Source organism: Artibeus jamaicensis, unplaced genomic scaffold (genome assembly GCF_021234435.1).
Source record: "Artibeus jamaicensis isolate MK-2021 breed Jamaican fruit bat unplaced genomic scaffold, CSHL_Jam_final scaffold_537, whole genome shotgun sequence".
NCBI lineage: Eukaryota > Metazoa > Chordata > Mammalia > Chiroptera > Phyllostomidae > Artibeus > Artibeus jamaicensis.
In genome coordinates this window covers 45,356,611-45,378,705 of record NW_026522047.1, presented here as the reverse complement: position 1 = coordinate 45,378,705, position 22,095 = coordinate 45,356,611, and the positions used below count along the sequence as shown (strand labels likewise).

The window sequence follows — 22,095 nt, the reverse complement described above, 5'->3', positions numbered from 1 at the left end:
TTAGGTAGGTGTTTTCATTAGACACATTTTTTTTTCCAGATCAGAGGGGTCAAGTAACTTACCCAAGAACACACAGCTGGCATGAGGCTGACCCGGGCCCATCTGCCCTTGTCTGGGATCCACCCTGCTTGCACCCCTGTCCCCTCCCGGCAGCCGAGGGCTCTCCGGGCCTGGAGCTCACCGTTGATGCAGCCCAGCTCGTCACTCCTGTCCTTGCAGTCATACTCCCTGTCACACTGCTGGCTGCCGTGGATGCAGGTCCCGTCCGAGCACTGGAACTGGTCAGACCGGCAGGTGGCCACTGCTGGGAGAAACAGCACGTGTTGTTCTGTCTCAGGAGAGGCGAAGACAAAAGAACCCTCACCTCTGAAGGAACGATCTTCCAACACCTTAACAGATGTGGGCCTCGGGGACAGCACGTAGGTGAATGAGGCTTAGATGTGAAAAAACACACCAGCCTCTCACGCCAGCAGGAGACAGTGGATCATCCATTTTATCTGCTTCTTTGCAGAGGAAAAAGAGGAAAGAGGTGGCCCCCCCCCCACCATGGGGAAAACTCCCCAGGTATGTCTCTCTGTCTTGGTACTCTCAAATGTAGCCAGTCTCGTTTTTAGATTTTCTTTCTTTTATGTCAGTAAGTACTTTCTTCTTTAATGGAGAAGAATCATGGAATATTATTACTAAAGTAACAAAGCAAAGTTTGGAAAATTGGAAAGGGGAGGAAAGCACCCTGAATCCAAGTATGCCCCCACCACTATCACAGTGTTTCCCGGACTTCTCCCCAGCTTTGCCTCCTATGCATTTTTCGATTGCAAAATTTGTTCAGCAACTACAGACCCAAGGAGCCCTTCTCGGCAAAAAAAGCAATGACGTGGTCCCAGTCGGACAGAGGTAGGCCTAATGAACCGTGACGACTCAGATCAGTGCCGCCGAGCAGACCACGAACACGAGGAGTGTGATGAGACGTTACAGTGAAAGCTCAGGATGCGCTTGGCGACCGGGACGGGACACTGCCGCCCGTGGTCCAGAACTTCTCCTCACACAGGGTTTGCTTTACGCTCAGCCATTAAGCTGTGTGTTGATGTTTTACGCACCTTCCTGTGAGCTCTAATTCACAATAAAAATGTATATAACTTAAAAATTCGGCCCTGGCTGGCATCGCTCAGTGGATTGAGCGTGGGCTGCAAACCAGAGGGTTGCTGGTTTCATTCCCAGTCAGGGCATGTGCCTGGGTTGCAGGCCAGGTCCTCAGTGGGGGCCACATAGGAGGCAACCACACACTGATGTTTCTCTCCCTCTCTTTTTCCCCCTCCCTTCCCCTCTCTCCAAAAATAAATAAATACGGTCTTTACAAATAGAAGATACCTTCTGGATTCACAATGACTCTGTACTAACTAACTAACGTCGGGTACAGGCTGTGGGCCCAGGAGCAGGACACAGGCAGGGCCAGAGCCTCCATCTGCACTGTCTCCTCCACCAAGGGAGCCACCGCCCACGGCCGCCATTTAACTTTCGATGAATTAAAATGAAATAATAATATGAAATTTTGGAAAAGAAAACACCGATGAAAACAATAATCAAATGAAATAAAGCCTGTTCTTCGGTGGCACTCTCTGCCCTGGCCAGTGGCTACTTCACTGGGCAGCACAGACAGCAGAAAGTTCTATGAGGTGGCAACGAACCCCAACCGCGGCCTGTGAAGGCCAGCGCTGTTGCCCCGCTCTGCAAGGGAGGACACCGCAGAATGGCCAGGTTGAGTCCTTGGCCAAGGGTCACACAGCTCCACGTCACCAGCTGGGCCTGGAGCCCAGGACTCTTTGTGAACTAAAACAGTTCAGGAGCTGTGGCTTCCTCCCCTCTCAAAGAGGAGATGAACTATATGCGCAAGTGACTTGAAATCGTTTAACCACCGAAAGGCACCACCAGCCGCACACCCGGAGCAGGGGCAGGCAGGGGCAGCCCCCGCGGCCTCACCGCAGCTCTCCTCGTCAGACTTGTCCTTGCAGTCCGCGCTGCCGTCGCAGCGCCAGCTGAAGTGGATGCACTCCCCGCTGCGGCAGTGGAACTGGAGGGCCGTGCACGGGTGCTGCCAGTGCCGGGCGGACGTGTTGCGGCCCCCGCAGCTCTGCGGCCACTCGTCTGAGCCGTCATCGCAGTCGGTGTCGCCGTCGCAGGCCCACAGCTTCGGGATGCAGGAGGAGCTGTTGCAGTGGAAGCTGGAGGGGCCGCAGGAGGGCTCGGGGCAGTGTGTCTCGTCGGAGCCGTCCAGGCAATCTCGGTCTGAGTCGCAGATGAACTCCAGGGCGATGCACTTCCCGTCATCGCAGGGGAACTCCTGCGGGGAACAGGTCTTGGTGGCTGCGGGGACAGATGGGAAAACTGGGTCACCGGGAGCCCCAGTCCCCCAACACCAGCCCATTCCGCAGATGCGGGGCACTGTGAAGAGAGAGGCTGGAACCGGTTAGGTGGGCCCTGGAGAGGTCGGGGAGCGTCTGGGAACCTCGGACCCCTCAGCGCCTCAGGGCCGTATTATGAGCATGCTGAGTAATCGCTCAGGTTGGGCCGGCACTAAGGAAGCACTAATTAAGGGTTTGTTGTTGTTATTATTAAAAGAACCCCCTCCCCTCCAAAAAAAAGTGATAATTATGTGAGTTGATAGAGGTGTTAAGTAACCTACTGGTGATCCTTTCAAGATATAATCATCTCTCAGTATCCTGGGGTGGGGGTTGGTTCAAGATCCCCAAATCCAAGAAAGCTTAATCGAGTCCCTCTTTTGTCTGTATTTGTGTGAAACCTACATTTGCATACAACCTGTGTTTGTATATAGGCCATAGCAGGTTATGCCTACATATCACTTCACTTGGGTAAATTCAGGCTAGTTCTCCGCACGCAGCAAATTCAAGTTTTCCTTTTTGGAACATTCTGGAATTTTCTTCCCCCAATATTTTCCATCTGCAGTTGGTTGAATCCACGGAGGTGAAAGTTGCCGTTTCAGAGGGCCGAACATGTATCAGCTCATTATGTACTCTAAGCTTTCACAATGTTCTGTTGTTGTTGTTTTAATCGGTGAGTATTTTTACTGAACCCTCCACTGCAGAGAAGCCGGGGAAGGTGTTTGAGGGCCCATCCGGGGTTTCGTTGAGTGAGACAGGCTGCCCACCACAGAAGCTTCTACAGCAGAAGCGCATGGAGGTGCTCAGGTGTTTGGTTCCCTTCTGCTCATGTCTGCCTCCCGGGAAGCCCCTCAGGTTCCCAGTTGTTGGTCCAGAACAGGTGCGTCCCCGCCACCCTCTCAGATAGACATCGCGGTGTCTGGGCCAATCGCTCTGAAATGTGGCCCCACTGTGGCCTTGGGACAGGTCATCCACCACCGCTAAGTCCTACAACCCACTTGCTATAAGGTGTGACCTCTGCTTCAGCTCACATCTGGGTCTCTTCCTGCCATACTTTATTAGGAAGATGAAATAGAATCTATATACAAGTCACACTGGTGTCGGGGATGAGGGGCTCTCCAGCGAGGCCCGTGTCTGGGAGACGCTGCTCTCCTTCACTCCATGCCCGAAGGAGGGCCAGTGCAACGTAGGAACTAGCCAAGCAAGAGGACTATCTCAGACTACTATTTGTTTCCTTCTTGCTTGTCTTTGATGGCCACTTGGAATCGCTCTTCCAGCAGGAAGAGCTGGAGGATGGAGTCTGTGATGGCCCCGGTGCAGGCCTCGGGGGTGTAGTCTGGTGTGGTCTGCAAACAGATGATTTTGTGCTCCAAGATGTTAGGGGACTTCGTGGCCAGCAAACAGCACCTGTGGGTCCTTCAACAGCTGTGATTTATTAATATTTCCTAGTGCATGATCATCTTTGCTGACAGTGAACAAATAGGCATTGGGTACCTTCGAGTCTTGTTAACAGTGATCTTCTCGCTCTGAAACAGCGAGAATGACTTGAAGGTGGGAGGGGCGTTCATCATCCTAGTGCCACAGCCACCTCCAAACCCTCCACTTACACAGTGTTGCATGTCAATTATATCTCAGTGAGACTGGAAGGAAAAAAAGAACATCTGGAAAGGAACACCTATCCATGTTGTTTTAAAATGTTCTCCAGGGGCTGTTTCATCAGATGACCACGGATGATGGTTAGATGTGTATTTCTAAGGTAAGTGTAAGTAAACACATTTTGTTATTTTTTTAAAGATTTTATTTACTTGAGACTTCCGCCATGATGGAGGCGTAGGTGGAAGCACTGCATCTTCTCACACAACCAAGTTTAAAAACAACAAAGTTTTAGCAACAAAAACGCAGCCAAACCACAGAAAACTGAACTAAACGGAAGTCTGACAACAACAAACCCTTCAGCCAAACCGGTAAGAGGGGCAGAGCCAGCAGCAGAGCGGGGGTCAGGCAGGAAAGATCCACCGGACCAACCGGGGAGGGTGACCCAGGCGCTCGGGCAGCCGGGGGCGGATCCCAGGTGTGGAATAGTGGGCGGACCCACTGAGGGCTGACCACGGTCACACATTCGAGCGCAGATAAACCAGTGAAGGAGCGAGTGGTGAGACAGACCGTGCAGGCCCCAGTGGCAGGAAGCGGCAGAGGGGACCGCCATTGTCTCTCTCTGACCCCGCCCCCACATATAGCGTCACAAACCAGTGACCTGGGTGGCCCCGCCTGGTGAACACCTCCTCGTACGTAACAGGCAGGAACAGATCAAAACATGGCTCAAGAACAACTCAGAGCCCCAGAGCCAATAAATCTAAGTGATGAAGAAATAGCCAAACTTTCAGATGCACAGTTCAAAACACTGGTGATCAGGATGCTCACAGAACTGGTTGATTATAGTCACAAATTAGAGGAACATATGAAGGCTAAACTAATTGAAATGAATTGAAATGAAAGGACAGCCACAAGTGGAAAACTTATTTGAACAAATAATAAAGGAGAACTTCCCCAATTTGGCAAAGGAAATAGACTTCCAGGAAATCCAGGAAGCTCTGAGAGTCCCAAAGAAATTAGACCCAAGAAGGAACACGCCAAGGCACATCATCATTACATTAGCCAAGATGAAAATGAAGGAGAGAATCCTAGAAGCAGCAAGAGCTAAGGGGACACTCACCTACAAAGGAGTTCCCATCAGACTGTCAGCGGATTTCTCAAAAGAGACCTTACAGGCAAGAAGGGGCTGGAAAGAAGTATTCTAAGTCATGAAATCCAAAGACCTACATCCAAGATTGCTCTATCCAGCAAAGCTTTCATTTAGAATGGAAGGACAGATAAAGTGCTTCTCAGATAAGTTCAAGGAGTTCATCATCACCAAGCCCTTATTATATGAAATGTTAAAAGGACTTACCTAAGAAAAAGAAGATAAAAAAGATGAACAGTGAAAGGACAGCAAACTCACAGTTATTAAGAAACACAACTAAAACAAAAGCAAATTGAGAGGACAGCTAGATCAGGAGCGGAAACATAGAAATGAAGATCACATGGAGGGTTAGCAACAGGGGAGTGGGAGGAGGAAAAGGGGGGAGAAGGTACAGAAAATAAGTAGCATAGACAGTAGATAGAAAATAGATGGGAGGGCAAGAATAGCATGGGAAATATAGAATCTAAAGAACTTGAGACACGTGGTCATAAACTAAAGGGGGGAAAGAAGGGTGGAGGGGAATGAAGGGGAAATAGAACTGTAATGGCATAATCAATAAAATATATTAAAAAAGAATAAAAGGATTTTATTTATTTATCTTTAGAGGGGAAGGGAAGGAGAGAGGGAGAGAATATCAATATATGGTTGCCTCTCGTGCATCCCCTGCTGGGAACTGGCCTGAAACCCAGGCACGTGCCCTGACTGGGAATCGAACCATAGTTGTTTGGCTCGCAGGCCCGCGCTCAATCCACTGAGCTACACCAGCCAGGGCTCATTATTACTTTTTAAAAATCTCTTAAGGGTTTTTATATTTTGCGACCTTGAAGATTTAAAGTCATCTTAATTAATTTTTTTCTGTTATTTTGTTTTTGATAGCCTTACTCCATTTAAAAATAAAAAACTATACCAGTGGAAAGAAAGCCAGTAATAACAATACATAAAATCAAAGAACCAAGACACCCAGCTCCAGAGGAAACTCCCCTCCAGGGGAGGCTCCCAGCCTCGTTCCTTTGTAGAAGCCTCAGCTTGCTGAAGCTTTCCTCCCCTTAGCACTTAGTCAGATGAGCAAGTCTCGGTGGGTGAGTCCCTACTGTGTACTTAGCCTCCCGGGGTGGCTGGCCGTAGTCACAGGGCTCACTGACAGGAGGGTGCGCCGTGTGGCGGACACTCAGGAAGAAAAACTTCACTGAGTGTGCTGGTAGCCCTGAGAGGGGCACATTACTACCTGCTGCAACTAGTCAAGGTGGGTTTCAGTGGGTGGCAGGGGGCTGGGTACAAACCCCCAGGAGATGGAACAATGGATCCATACTTGGGGCAGGCCTGCTGGAGAGCAAATCTGCAAGCAGCCCGGAACCCAGGTGGGCCGCGTGCATGGCCACCCTGGCGCGTGGGCCCCACTCACGGCAGTCTTTCTCATCAGAGCCATTCTCGCAGTCCATCTGGCCGTCACATCTCCAGAACTGAGGAATGCAGCGGTTGACAAGAGCCCCACAGCTGAAGTCCTCTGACCTGCAGGTGGCGGACACTGTGGGAGAGACAGGACTAAGTTTTAACTCAAAGGGAAGGCCACCCTGCCTGATCAGTCCTAGCTGTGCAAGGAAGAATCTGAAGTATTCAGAAAGCCCACCTTTCTGGGTCAAAATTGAATAGAACTTATTAAAATTAGATGCTATGTTTTGGAATGAGCTAGAGGTGGTGGTTACTCAACATTGTGAATATTAACGCTATGCATCTGGTCACTTTTTTTAAATAGTATTTTTTAGCCTCTGAAGCTTTTTTTAAAAAGATTTTATTGATTTACTTTTAGAGATTTGGGAAAGGGGGAGAAAGAGAGGGAGAGAAACATCAATGTGCAGTTGCCTCTCGCACACCCCACAGTGGGGGCCTGGCCCGCAACCCAGGCATGTGTCCTGACTGGGCATCGAACTGGTGACCCTTTTGTTCCCAGCCTGTGCTCAATCCACTGAGCTACACCAGCCAGGGATGGAGCTTTTTTTTTTTTAAAGATTGTACTTGTTTATTTTTAGAGAGAAAGGAAGGGAGAAAGAGAGGGAGAGGAACATTGATGTGAGAGAGACACACCTATCAGTTGCCTTTCATATGCCCACAGCTGGAGACCTGGCCTGTAACTCCATTTAAAAATTAAAAACTACACCATTGGAAAGAAAACCAATAATAATAATACATAAAATCGAAGAGCCAAGACACCCAGCTCCAGAGGGAATACCCCTCCAGGGCTCCCAGCCTCCCAGAATCGAACCAGCAACCTTTCAGTTTTCAGGCCCGCATTCAGTCCACTGGGCCACATGAACCAGGGCTGAACTGGTCTCTTTAAAATGGTTAGTTTTGTGTTCTGTGAATTTCACCTCAATTTAAAAAACAAAAACCAGCTCTGGCTGGTGTGGCTCAGTAGAATGAGCACTGGCCTGTGAACTGAAATGTTGCTAGGTCGATTCCCAGTCAGGGCACATGCCTGGGTTGCAGACCAGGTCCCTGGTTGAAGGCCTGAGAGGGAAAGCCAACTGATGTTTCTCTCTTGCATCGATGTTTCTCTCCCTTCCTTCCCCTCTTTCTGAAAATAAATAAATAAAATCTTAAAAAAAAAACAACCAAACAAAAAAAATGAGCTGTTGCCCTGACCGGTGTGGCTCAGTTGGTTGGGCCTCATCCTGAAAACCAAAAGGTCACTGTTGGTCAGGGCACACGCCTGGGTTGTGGGCTACATCCGTGGTTGGGGCCACACAAGAGGCAACTGATTGATGGTTCTCTCTCAGACTGATGTGTCTCTCCCTCTCTTTCCCCCTCCCTTGCCCTGTTTTTCTAAAAAAAAAAAAAGAAAGCTGTTCAAGGGAAGTTTTAGTAATACCTTTGCTCCCCATCTCCCAACTCATTGTTAAACATATCAGTCTGATAGCCAAACTCCATCTCATTTGTCACTTGCTATCATCGAAAAGGGTTGGATGCATATCACACCCAAAGGGCACTCACTGCACGTGTCCAGGGACTCGTCAGAGCCATCGGGGCACTCAGGACTCCCGTCGCAAACCCACTTGTAGGAGATGCATTTCCCGTCGTGGCATAGGAACTCATTTCTCTCACATTTGTCTTTCAATGAGAGAGAAGGAAAGAGGAAGAAAGTTTCAATACCAGGTTCAGAAACTGACCACACAACCTATAGCCCTATTGTAACACTGAGGTTCCCAAGGAAATGAAACATGCATAACAACATACATCTCATGAACCAAAAGTATAGCGGAGAGTACTGAAACACATCCAAAAGTAAGACTTGTCAACAATGTGTAAGACTTTGACATAATGGTTGTTGAGTCCAAAGTATGAATCCATTAGGATCTGGAAACAAAATATTAGAAGTTTCATGCACATCAACAAAGGAAATTATTGAGCATGTTATAAACCTGCAGTTGGAAACAGTACTGAGGATATCCGACACTGTGCGACCATTAGAACTAGAGGAGCTTTCTCCAGTAGGTAGAATGGAAATAGAAAAATTATGACAAATTGTTAATGTGGAGGTCAGAGAGCAGGACTCCAGCAGCAAAGATAATCAGACACCTGATGTCAAGTCAAAAGAAATGGAACGGAAACAGTAGGCTTAAATGTAATAAGAGAAAAGTTTCCCCAGAAAAAAAAAAAAGACTCAGATTTTCACATAAAAATGAAGACAAGGTGGCATGTTCTCACCCCCAGGAGCATCCTGTGCCTTTCCCTTCCTCCATTTCTTCCCCCGCAGGCGCGCATCTCCTAAACTCTGAGAGACCTCGTGAGACTTGCAAACAGAGGAGCAGTGGGCAGCGGCAGCTCGCCCCGGGCTGACCCCGTGAACCTGTCCCCAAGGCCCCCTTTCCTCTGACTTCCCAGGGAGCTAAAGCAGCCCAGCCGAGGCTTCTTCCTGTTGCTTCTTATATGCTAAAGCCTTTCCTTGTGTCAGTGTCCCCAGCTTTTAATAAACATATTCTCAAAATTTAAAAAGAAGGAGACCGCAATGACAAAGTCAATGTCTGGAGTTTTGGGGAAATATCCTTAAATACATGATTTTATTGATTTTTAAAAAAATCTTCACCCGAGGACATTATTTTTCTTGCTTTTAGAGAGAGAGGAAAGGGGAGAGAGAAACATCAGTGTGGGAAAAACACTGTTTGCCCTTCGTTGGTGCCCGGACTGAGGATCGGACCTGAAACCCTTTGGTTACAGGATGGTGACTAACCAACTGAGCCACAGTGGCCAGGGCTGAATACATGATTTTTGCACATTGGAAAAGAGATCAAAATTATATTGATGGAATTTCATTTTGGATAGTATGCCGAAGGCCCTGGCTGGTATAGCTCAGTGGATCGAGCGCAGGCCTGGGAACCAAAGCATTGCTGGTTTGATTGCCAGTCAGGGCACATGCCTGGGTTGCAGGCCAGGTCCCCAGTATGGGGTGTGCTGGAGGCAACCATTCACTGATGTTTCACTCCCTCTTTCTCCCTCCCTTCCCCATCTCTCTAAAATAAATAAATAAATAAAATCTTTAAAAAAATATATATATATTGAGCCCTGACGCTGTGGGGTTCATTTGGCTGGGTGTCATCCTGACAAGCAAAGGTACTCCTGTTCAGTTCTGGTCAGGGCACGTGCCTGAGTTTCGGGTTCAGTACCCCATGGGGCACATACAAGAGGCAATCCATAGATGTTTCTCTCACTGATGCTTCTCACCCACTCTTTCTCCCTCCCTTCCCCTCTCTCTAAAAATAAATAAATAAAATCTTAAAGAAAAATAAATAAAAATACATTGATAGGTGTAACCTGGAGTGAAAGCCAACTTTCTTATTTGGCGACTCTGATAATAATAACTTTTGAAGCTCAACATATAAACTTTGATTTCCTATATAAACTAGAACAATGAGGCTAATAAATATTCTGATCTGGCTTATCTCAGCATGCTTTATATTTAATAAATAAGGAAATAAGATAAAACTAATAAAAGCAGCTAACAGAATTTTCCTCATGAACCAGATGTTCTGTAGGCAAATAGTATATAAAGTATAAGTTTTTATTTATGGACATATCACTTATATGTTTTATCATCCTTGTAAGAAGATTAAGAAGGCTTTTCCTTTTATCCATTGATTTTAAATTTTTTAAAATTATTTCTTGATTTTTAGAGAGAGAGAGAGAGAAACATTTATTTGTTGTTCCACTTATTTATGCATCCATTGGTTGATTCTTGTCTGTGACCTGGCTGGGGATCAAACCCCCAATCTTGGTGTATCAGGACAACACTCACACCAACTGGATATTGTCTTTAAATGCCACCAGTTTAAAAATCACCTGCCTGGAGAATGGGACACTGTTTGCTATAATTGATTACTCTCCTCTGGCTTACTTCGGGAAACTGTTCCACTACCCAGAGTGTATTACCTTTATGCACTAGGCAGACAGGCTTTTATTACAGCCATAAGATGCCAAGAAAAGGTAAGATGGGTTATAATTTCCTATGACCTGACTGCAACTGTCAAGGAATGTTGTGTCTCTTTAGGATTTTTGGAAGACCTTGCAAAACAACCATCTTTTACTGTCTTGGAGTCTGTGGAGCACCGTGAAACATTTGGGTTGTTTTTTTCTTGTAAAAGTTATTTTATTTTATTTTTTTCAATTCTCACCCAAGGATATGTTTTTATTGATTTCATTTACTTATTTTAATATTTTATTTACTTATTTTTAGAGAGAGGGGAAGGGAGGGAGGGAAACCTCAATGTGAGAGAAACACCAATTGATTGGCTGCAACCCAGGCACCTGCTCGGACCAGGAGTCAAAACAGCAGCCTTTTGCTTTGCCGGATGGTGCCCAACCAATGGAGCCAGATGGGCCAGAGCTGTTTTTATGGATTTGAGAGAGAGAGAAACACTGGTCAGTAGCCTTCTGCGCATGCTCTGACCAGGGACTGAACCTGCAACCTTTTTGGTGCACAGGACATTGTTCTAACCTACTGAGCCACTCAGCCAGGGCATAAAAATTACTTTTTAAAAAATAACTTATTTTACTTACTTATTTACTTACATTATGTACGTATGCATGTATGTATTTGAGTTCACAACTATGTGGAAAGGAGGAGAAATCTGATTTGCTGTTGCTGGCAAACGGATCCACGGAAGGGAGGCCTTTTCTCACTTCTACGCTGATAGTGTCCCTGCACTTTCGTGCTGGTTTTGAGAGGCAGGGTAAGGGGTTGGGTAGACACACCTGGGTGTGAGCGGCTTCCCGTGCCATTTAACTGGACCGATTTGGGCAGCTGACTTAATCCTCCTAGCTCTCCATTTCCTTGTCTGTAAAGTGAGGGAGAAGACCTGTCCCTATTTTTAAGGGAATGTTGTGAGGATTAAAGATTGGAACAAAAAAAGAGCCCTACCCAAAGACTATACTTTCAGGGATCATTTCTACACTTTACTACTAGAGACATTTCTCTGAACATGTAGAGCACCCAAAACCAGGAGGAGGAGGCGCGGCATGCAAAAATAAATAAATAAATAAAAACAGAGCCCTGCGCAGATGCTGACATCATAAACTCAGCTTAAAATCAGGGGGGTGATGTGTTCATCCAATGGGACCCGACTTTGCAATAAAAAGAAACAAATAGCTAATAAACATGTCCACACAGATGACCTGCTGAATATTTTGTTCAAGGGCATGTACTCTGCATTTATGTGAAGTTCTAGTTCAGGCAAAACTAATCTATCACAGGACTCAGAGTAGCGGTTGCCTCTGGTGTCGGGGCAGGGGGTGGTGAGTAATTAGAGAAAGGGGCACAAGAAAGCTCTCTGGGAAGCTAGAAATAGCCTGTATCCAAACAGGAGGTGCTTACATGGAAACAGATGTGTATAAAAACTCACCGGACTGTTGTTTGCTTAGTATCTGTCCATCTTATTGTATGTTAATTATACCACAATTTTAAAAATAAATACAAACTCTGGGTCTTCAAAGCTCAATTTCAAGGTTTCTGACAGAGATTAGGAAGCCACTCAGTTGAGATTAGGAGAGATATGGGGGGCCCCAAAGGAAGATAGAGGTAATAAAGAGATAAATAGCAGTGATGTGAAGAATCAACAGAGCTTGCTAAGTGTGACTTACAAGGCCCAGGCCACAGAGACAGGGGTAGAAGCGGGTAGGAGTGAAGAGGGGAGGGAGTGAGCTGAGCTCTGGAATCAGGCACCACGTACTGGTAAACTATATTGCCCCACCTCGGGTCATAACAGGACGTCTCTTTCAGAGAAGCCTCTGCAACACACCCTGGTGACTCCCAAGTGAGTCACAATTGAAGTCATGCTGAGAGGAGGAAATGACACAGGGTGGACACAAAGCAATTGGAATAGGAGGAATCCTAGGGGAAAAAAAAAACTAAAAAAGAAATTAAGGTAAGGGGCCCTGGTAATGAAGGTCTCAGAGAAGGAGCTTCTGTCCTCATCCCCCTTCTCCTCTTGTGCTCAAAGCTTTGGGTATCACTGTCAACAGAAGACTGTCCAAATCTGTGGAGAATTTATGTAAGAGTTTTTTTGAGCCAAACTGACAACAGGTGCCAGGAAGCAAGATCTTAAACGCTCTACAGAACTGACAGTTTGGCAGTTTCTTTAATGCATCTGAGGTTAAGGAGGGAACGGAAGGAAAATTACATGAAGGTGGGAGAAAGCAAGGTGGGGATTGGTTTCAGGACAGCTGACAATATTATGTGCTGTCTTGAGGGTGCTCACACTTATTTCAAAGGTGTGCCAGCCTAGATGCACAGAAATAACGGGCAGGGCTTGCTGAAGGCAGAGACAGGCTTTTTACTGAAGAAGTCTCCCGTCTGAGGTGTGACTGCCTGCTATGACTCGCTCAGTTAGGAATTTATGATCAGAACGTCCTGCAAGGTTACTTTCTGTGGAACCACTTTTTCATCCACACCACTAATGCTCCTGCTGCCCAACCTTTGCATAAGGACCCATCTTACACACAAAAGGTGCCACTGGAAGTAATAATAACATTCTAAGGCCCTTTAAAGAGGTATAAAGATAAAAAACAGTAACCCCCTTTCCTGGACATCAAACCTTCACCTGGTAACAGGTCTCCAAATATTTGCTAGTTGCAGATGGCTGAAGACCTCAGTGACAGGAAAACTCCACTATTACCTATTTCTCTCAGACCAGGTCATTCAACAGCTGGCTCAGTTCCAGACAATGTTTGACTAGTGGATGGATTGTATTGTTATAGGTACAGACAGAGAGCGGTTAGCTGAGAAGAAAGTCCCAGGGTCTTGCTGCTGGGGACAGCTATCAGAAACAGGGAACTCTAAGTAACAACACACCAGCTGGGAGTCCCCACAGCAGACAGGACCGTCCAGAGCAAGGGGACGGAACTAGTTCTGTTCTAAACACCACAGCCCAAAGGAAAGGCACATCTGTCTTGTTTCCTCCCTGTTGCAGAAGCGAGGTTTGGTTTTCCCAAGTCAGTTTCATTTACATTTCAGGAGAAACAAAAGGGAGCACTCACTTCCATATCTCTTCCTGCTGGGAATGCCTAAAATTACATAAACATTGACCCCTCCCCCTGCAAATATCTCTAAATTCTAGACCTTAAATCTCTCCTGTTATGAGTGACAAATCAAGAACACAGTTATGGGGGAGGGGCTGGGATGGGAGAAATAGACAAAAAAATGTACTTGAAAAATAACTAAATAAAAATAAAAAATAAACAATTAAAAAATAAAATAAAATAAAAAAGAATACAGTTATCAAAATAGAAAAAAAAGAATACACATTCCTACTTTTTCTCCAGCACAAAAATGAGGTATTAAATAAATGCCTTTGATGTTCAATGTCCCATGGTACTTGTGTACAAAAAAGGGGCCACTTACTAAGCCTGACATGCTCAGGGGAGGCCAGCAGCCTTACAGACTCAAGAGACTGAAATTAACCACATAGGATAGTCGGAACATAAAAATTCCAAACTAAAAGACAATCATGGTGGGTAGTCATGTCCTAGGTCTGTAGCTTCTTTGACAACGATTAATCTTTACCTTAAGGAAGCCTGTCTATTGCCCTTTTGCATCTAAGATAACACAGCTACGACAAGTCAGAGTTATCTTTTCCAGACCTGCTGGGGCACCACTTCTGCACCACAGCATGAGACCACAGAAGCCCTCATTGTTATCTCGCTCCCCGAATACCATCTCTATGTTTCATTAATGTTAGTTGTTAACTATCCTGTACCCACCAATGTAAAAGAAGTACGTGTCTCTCCGCTTTACTCTTTATCCAAACTCAGAGATTTCCCCGATTTGCTTTCTCCTGCTCCCTTAAATCTACTAACAGTGGATTTTATATAACCCTCCTTATGCTTCCTACTTTGATTCTAATGTATTAAATAAGCTGCAAAACTGCAATTTTCTAGAACATTTTCTCAGTCCATAGAGATTTTGCTTCCTGGCAGTTGTTGTCAGTTTGGCTCAAACTCATGAAAATTTCTGCAGATCTGGACATTTCTTACATCAACATACTGAAGATAGATGTGGTAAGGGAAATCAAAACGGTAGATAGAATCATTTCCTGGAAAAAACAAAATGGCTGGAGCTATAACAGACTCAGCTAAAAATGAATGAGAAATCAATTTACCAGCGGCCTTTTCCAAACACAGGTGCCAAGGTGTCTTCCCCAGAAGTGATCGCAAAGACAGATTTTGTTGTCAGCCACATTGGGGAGCAGGGAGTGCTCACTACTGGTTACTTCTACAGTCTTAGCGACAAATGGTCACTTGCTTGACAACTGGGCAAAGTGTGGATGTTATTAATGTACTTAACATGGAATATGAAGGGACCATCAAAGCATCCAATAACAAAGGGATCTAGAATTTAATCTTATCAGGGGAGGAAACCTACAGGTAGAGCAGGACCAGCCTGGAAAGAAAGAAAAAGGTACATCATTCCCCTAAAGGTTTTCAGTCTCAAGAAAGCACCCCCTAACTTTTTCCATTGTTGCTCTGGAAGAAGTTGCTAAAGATACAACTCTTAAGAGGATACTCTGTTGTCAGGTTTGGGTGTGCCCCTGACATATTTGATACTTCACACACAACCGTTACATAGGTGTAGATGTGAACAAAAAACCATCTCCCTGTGTCCTTTCATGCTGTGACCTTTGACCAAACTCAGTGCCCTGAGTCAGCATATCAAATCCTTCTAGTTAATGAGTATCTGTGATCCTTAAAATCTAGCCATAAACACTTTTGTTAGTAATAACCAGGATGACCATCAAATGGTCATCAAATGATGACCATTAAATGAATAATGATAGTGTGGAGGACCCCCGGGATGTACGGTCCCTGCAACTGCTGCATTCTTTGTCACTTGGTCTTGTCGATAGCCAATACCTGAGTTATAATGTTAAAAAGGCATAATAACAGGAGTCTTTAGTAGAGAATACTTTGCACAGAACTACTGGGTTCTCTTCCACTCTGACCCAATCTTCCCACAAGTAAATAGAATCTGTGATATTCTATGGAATTGCCTGCTTTTTTGGTTGATCTTAATATACCTTCTCCTTACAGTGGCCCTTTTACCTTTGCTCCATTGTCAGACAGCTGTTAAAGAGATTCTGATCTGGTTAAGTGAAGGTCCGATTCTGACCACTTTCATTTCCAAAGGAAATGGACAAGAAAATCTAGCCCCCACCCCACCTGAAATGCCTCAAAGACAGCCCAGGAGCAAGCTGGAGCAACCAGGGCGCCGCCTCCTGTTTGCAACAGAAGAGAGAAGTAGCTGCCAGTTCCCAAGAGTCTGGGGGAAATCAGGACTCAGATGGTCAGGGGGCACACATTTGTGACATGCCCTAGGCTGGCCAAGCAAGGTCGATATTGAAGACGAAGTGGGGATGAAGGCCTTGAGAACAGGAGATAGATACATCAGATCCCCAGCCACACAGTGGGAGAGAAAACTAAAAAGCAATGCATCTTGCTCAAGACTTACTGCCGTTATTTCCTCATGGGGAACAGGTCCATCAGCATGAGAAATTCAGGTTAGTCAAGTGTCTCTTGACCAAGCCATGTTCCCTCTACTTCACAACTGGCGGCTGGATTATTATGCTAGTCCTCTGCTGTGTCTGCAACCTACTGCTGCCTCCCTTTCACCCCTCCCAGCAGAAACCTCTGTGTCACAGGTAGGGATTCCGACAGATGGATGGTTTTTGATACCCTGTTAATCAAGTAATCCCAATCCTTTAATGGGTTGAGCTGGTTATACATAGTAAAAGAACAATATTTATCTATTATTCAGCAAGGTCAAATGCCTCTGCTAGCTCATTTAAAGCCACTCAGGATCGTGCACCAACTAGCTTCTTGCCCAAATCTAGCCAAAGTGAAAAATCGTCACAAAGGCAGTTCAGCTGAACCCACTTAGCGCCTCTGAACAAACATCGCAACTCTGAGGGGCCGTCTGGTGTCGCTGCCTCCCAGTCCCTGCCCCGCCCCAATTTCCTTTCCAGTCCGACAGAGGAGGGGAGGGTGTTTCCCTCCAGGAAATGTTTCAGTCTCGGAATGAACCGAGGCCCTGAAGGTGGTCCGGGGACCCGTCTGTGTCACGTCCCAAGCGGGCGAAGCGAGGGCGGCCTCGAAGACAAAGTGGAGGTGAAGCCCTGGGCGCAAATCGCGGAGGAAACCGCGGCCTTCGCCGAGGGGAACTAGGCGCTTGGCGGGCCCCCTGTCCATGCTCCAGGAGGCGCCTGCAGGGGTCTGGGAAGTGTCGCTTCCTTTGTGATAGGAACCCAGGACTGGAGTGCGAGATCCGATGGCCTCCGACCGCCTCATTCAGAACTAGGTTTGGCGCGAATCCTGCGCAAGCCCCGCCCCACACGGCGCGCTGCTCCACAGTTACCGCCTCCCATTGGTCAAGAGGAGAAGATCACGGCTCGCCTGTTTGAATCGCGCCCAATGGGAGCTCAGGGGCGGAACTGAGGGCGGGGTTGGGGGCATTGGCCTTGGGATGAAGCTTGCTGGAAGTGAACCGGTGGGATGCCTTCCGCTGCGCTCCGAGAGCCAGCGCCTCCCTCGGGCAGCACAAAGTCGACTTGGCCGCCTCGGTGACTCCTGCCTGCGGCCAGGCTAGGGGAAACACTCGCATGGACCTGTAGGCTGAGCAGGCGATAGGGTCCAGCTTCCCCAGTGCTGGAGATTCTCCAGTGCCTGGGTCTGAGGGAAACAAGGAGAATGCCCATTCGACGGGACTTGTGGGGAAAACCACATCCCGTTTCTTCTGTCTCCCCAAACCGTCGCGCCCCTTAGTGTTCTCCCCAGCCGTTCTGGAGGACTTTGTGCCATTGTCCCACGTCTCCGAAGAATGGCGTGGTTTTTCCCTGCCCCCTTCAGAAAACTACCAAGGGGCTTCTGGAATTCGGGGGGCTCACCCACCGCGCGCGGGGGGCCTGGAGCCAGCCTTACCTGCAGCCCCCACCACGGCAAGGAGCAGGGCGAACAACCAGCACAGCCTCATGCTCTCAGCAACGGCCTGGCTCAGGCTGCTGTCCCCTGTTTGCAGTGTCCCCGCTGGAAAGCTGGGCTTTGCGCAGCCGGGCGGCGACTGCACGCGGGCCCCGGTCATTTGCAGCATTTCAATGTGAGGTTTCTCATAGGGGGAGGAGTTTGCAGTGGGGTGATTTTCAAATATCTTCACCTCCAGGCGAGAGGAGGAGTTTGGAACGGCTGATGTGACATGGGCCCCTTAACCCGTGAAAACCTGACTGGGATTCCAGGGCTTTCCAATGCCGCGCCAGGGTCCGCTACTTGCTTTGTAGAATTTAGGTCGCCCATGAAGAGCTGAGCCTTCCCAAACTGGAAGTGCGTTTCCTGAAAGATGTCCTTTAAATTCTCCTCAACTTCTCATTGCAACTTTTCTCTTTTGTGTCCAGATATTAACTGTTCTTCCAAAACCTCTAACAGCAATCTCCCCTCTGCCTCAAAAGGGAAAATTAGATGTTGGAAAAATTTCCTCTTCCTTTCTGTATTTGCCTTTTCCTTTCCAGGAATTGTATATAGAGTTTAACTGAGTTGAGTCCTATATAGTTTTTTAGATGATTCTTCCAAATCACAGTATAAATGTTGGTCAGTGAAGCGTTTAAATAACACCCTTACAGAAGTACAACCAAAAACTGATTTCGTCTTGTGGGATCCATCACTTGGATGAATTATGAGCAAAAACATCTCATAAATCAACTGACCCAAAGCCTGGAGTCTGGACATAAATATGATTTATCCTTTTAGGAGGAGATGAACGAACGGGCTGCTTCCTCTCCCCAAAGAAAGATCACAGCAAAGCGAGGCTGCCAGAGCTGAACCTGACTGCCGGACCCACAGGGGCTGATGGACAGCAGCTTTTGGGTTTGTGCGGTTGCAGTGGCCCCTTGCCAAAAAGGCTCACGCTAGCGTCTGGCAGTCTTGGAGGGCGCCCCCAAGGAGAAGTGGAGTTCTCTGGGGTTTACAAACTGAGCTTGGCAGGGCATGCTAAGCTCTCAGCATGCCAATGGGAAACCCATGAGAGAAGGCAGAAAGAGGCCGAAAGGGGAAAACAGAAAAACCAGTGATTAATACAGAGGAAGAGGTGTATAAGGAGAGTGGCATTTAAGAGCCCCAACTCAGACAGACCTTGGGGGAGTAAATTAGCTTGTGCAACCTGCAAAGGGGAGAAAATAATGCCCTCTTCCCTTACTTGGCAGGTTCAGCGTCATGGTCAAATGAGGTAACTTTCACCTGGGCAAATTCACAAGGATGGGCAAGTTCTGGGAGTTGTTGCAACAGTTAGGAATGTGCCACCACTAAATTCCATTCCTTGTACCATATGTTACTTTTTCTTATTTTAGGGCTATAGGTTTGATTTCCCTACAGAAAAATCTCAAGGCCTGTTTCTTCTGGGAAAGCACTGGAATCCCAGTCTCAGCCTCACGACTGTTGTAAGCCCAGCTTTCTCTTAACCATCTGATGGTAGGAGGCCCTTTCTTCTCAACAGGCCTGGAAGGAGTGACCAGCCTCCGGAAGAAAGCGGATTGGGCTTTCGCTCTCCAGTCCTCCTTGGTCTGCAGCAGGCGGACATGGCCATGGGTCGAGACCCCCTGCTTCATGGGGAAACCTTGTCATCCCCACCACTGATTCGGACCACATAACCCTTCCACTCTTCACCCAGAGCATCAGCAGCAACTTCTGTGGCCATACGTTTTTCATAAAAAATATGAAGTTTGCATTCATCATCCACTTCAACGAGTTTCTGACAGCCAGTGGCTGGGAAAGAGATGTTCGGCTTCATCCTGAAACAGCCGACCGCCTCTGAGGCGCCATGGAAAAGAGCCCTTTTCTTTTTTATTTATAGAATTCCAATCCTGTTTCAGGCTATCATGTGCCCAGTTAAAAATACTTTCCCAGCAGATGACACGATACTGTATACAGAGAACCTTAAAGATTCTACCATAATTCTACTAGAACCGATAAACGAACTCAGTAAAGTAGCAGGATACAAAATAAATATCCAGAAATTAGTTGTGCTTTTACACACCAATAATAAACTATCAGAAAGGGAAACTAAGAAAACAAACTCATTTATAACTGCATAAAAAAATACCTAGAAACAAATTCAACCAAGGATGTAGAAGACCTATACTCAGGAAATTGTAAGACACCGAAGAAATTGAAGAAGACACAAATAAGTGGAGGTATACACTGTGTTCGTGAATAAGAAGAATTACCATCATATAAATGTTCACACTACCCAAAGCAATCTATTCATCTCAATGTACAGATTCATCCTCAGATGATGCATCATCCCCAGATGCTGGGGCAATGGGGATATCCTCTCATTCACCACTAGGGGAGGGCCTGCCAGGAGAAAAGCCTCCAGAGAGGCACAGAGAGAACCAGGGCATGGAGTCCTGGCCTTACGGCTACAACTGAGCACCCGGATGCCTGAAAGCACCCCTTGGATGTTTCCGTTACATACGCCAGTATATTCCCCTTTTTGCATAAGCCATTTTGGGTTGAATTTCTGCCACACTCAACTGAAGCTCCTGCCAGATATGACAAACTCTTATCCTCTGAGGCTCAGCTCAAGTGTCACCTCCTCCCAAAGACCTCACCAGCCTCTGCTCCTTCACTGGTGGTTGTTCCTCTTGTGGTCTGCTATGATTACCCACGTGTAGTAAACCGCTCTGCCTAGTTTTAGGAATTGTATCTCTACCCCTTGTGGCTAAGGGTGAGAGACGACCTTTGGAATGCCAGCCACAGGAGACAAAGCCTGTCTCTGGTAGCAAATGCTGCCTCAGTTCCTCTCCCTGCCCTCAGAGCTTGGTCGGAAGTCAATGACGGGTAAGACCCCTCACAGCCGGGGGGCAACCTAAGCCAGACTCGACCACTTGGGAGGCCTTCATGGAAGGACTGGGGGGGGGGGGCTGCAGCAAAGAGCAATGGACTCCTGCTCCCCCCCCCCTTTTACAAAGCCCGAGTCTCCATGTTCTCTGGGAGAAGTGCTTCCTGACTCTAATCCCCTTAAGCCTGAATACCTGTTGGGAAGAGGTGCAGCTCCTTGCCTTGCTAGAGCATGTCCTGGGAGGAAATCTGGCATCACAAAGACTTGCTGATAAACCTGTGAAATCTGCTCTGCTAAGAGTGCTTTCATTCATATGTTAAGGGTCCGAGAGGAAATGAGTATGTCTCCCAAAGTTTCTGCAACTCTGTTCCTGACAGACCCTGACTCAGATCTCTTTGTAATGTTATCTACTGTTCGATCCTTGCCGCCCTGTATTCCTGTGTATTACAACCCAGTAAAAGGCTATGGAAGAGGGCGCTGGGGGCCTTTTTCTCCTCAGAGGAACTGGCTGCTCCTGGCCTTTGTCTCCCCTGAGAAACTGGCCACAGCCCACTCCTCCTCCCCAAACAGATCTCATCATGTCTTGGCCATATATCTTATTCATTCACGCATGTCCGTGGCACGGGGGGGGGGGGGCTCTGGGAAAGGTCGCCCCCACACCCACGTATCAATACGACCACTAGACCAGGACCTTCCTGAGGGCAGGGACCTCATTTTCATTCATGGCAATACTCCCAGCTCACAAATGGAGATCAATAAACAATGAATGAATGAATGATAAATGCAACGCTTCCTTAAGAAACCTTAGTAGACAGCAGGGGGTTCCATAAAGTCACCTCAAAGTTACTTAAAGAATGACAATTGGCATTCTTATTCATTTAAAATCTCTTGAAACCAAATAAAGTCTTACGTGCATTTTTGAGAGAGGGATCTGAGTTTTTATCAGATTCTCGAATAAGAGGCTGACTACTTCTGTCTTATAGAAAAATCCGTCTAAGATGTGGAGGTCAGTACATTAATTCAGCCTGAATTTGGTTGTGTCTCATCTCATGGAAAACACCCAGTGCTTGAACATGTTTTCGCCGAATAAACTCTGGTTTCGATAAGAAGAGTCTGTAGTATTAAATGTCTGTCTTCCTAAGGAGAATATGGGAAAAAGCATTCAATCCCTCCCTTTAACAAATGGAGAAACTGAGGCAAAGAGAAGGGCAGGGGTCTGTCCAAGGTCACAGAGCAGGTTGCTGCAGACTGGTCTCCCCCTTCCCAAGCTATGGGGGAGACTTCATTTTCTCTGGTCAGCATGAGAATCCCTTTCCTGCATTCGGGGGTCTCTCAGCTGCCTCCCACTTCAGATATTCCCAAGGCCAGACACATGCTTTCCCAGCAGCCACTGCACAAGAACAGGAGCACATGATCTGGATTCAGTCCATTACGCCCGCGCATCCGAGCTTCTGACTCCAGGGCCAGCCTGCGGGTCTGGCACCGGTTGTCCCTTTGTTCTGAAACCACCCAGTCTGGTTTGGGACGTCTGCAAACAAGAACCTGCCTGGTAAAACGTCTACGGGATTAAAACTGAAATGAAGTAGCCTATGTCGGGG

General features: G+C 47.0%; 1 protein-coding gene and 2 pseudogenes across 2 annotated transcripts in view; 1 reads left to right on the top strand and 2 right to left on the bottom strand.

Annotated features, from left to right (window-relative positions):
• The window catches only part of LDLR (low density lipoprotein receptor), a 40,338-nt gene extending 22,575 nt beyond the window's left edge, over window positions 1–17,763 (bottom strand). The window contains exons 1-5 of one of the 2 annotated variants that reach the window (XM_053658383.1): window positions 17,590–17,763; window positions 8,122–8,238; window positions 6,536–6,658; window positions 1,975–2,358; window positions 182–304 (exon numbers count right to left, since the gene is read on the bottom strand). In XM_053658383.1, coding sequence (XP_053514358.1) covers window positions 182–304; window positions 1,975–2,358; window positions 6,536–6,658; window positions 8,122–8,238; window positions 17,590–17,758 — 916 coding nt within the window. In that variant the 5' untranslated portion in view covers window positions 17,759–17,763. The remainder of the gene's footprint in view (window positions 1–181; window positions 305–1,974; window positions 2,359–6,535; window positions 6,659–8,121; window positions 8,239–17,589) is intronic. The other variant, XM_053658384.1, reaches the window with a different exon arrangement.
• Window positions 2,366–6,529, bottom strand: LOC119038835 (DNA-directed RNA polymerase II subunit RPB11-a-like; annotated as a pseudogene).
• LOC119038885 (uncharacterized) lies at window positions 11,546–11,640 on the top strand (annotated as a pseudogene).
• Window positions 17,764–22,095: the final 4,332 nt, after the last annotated feature.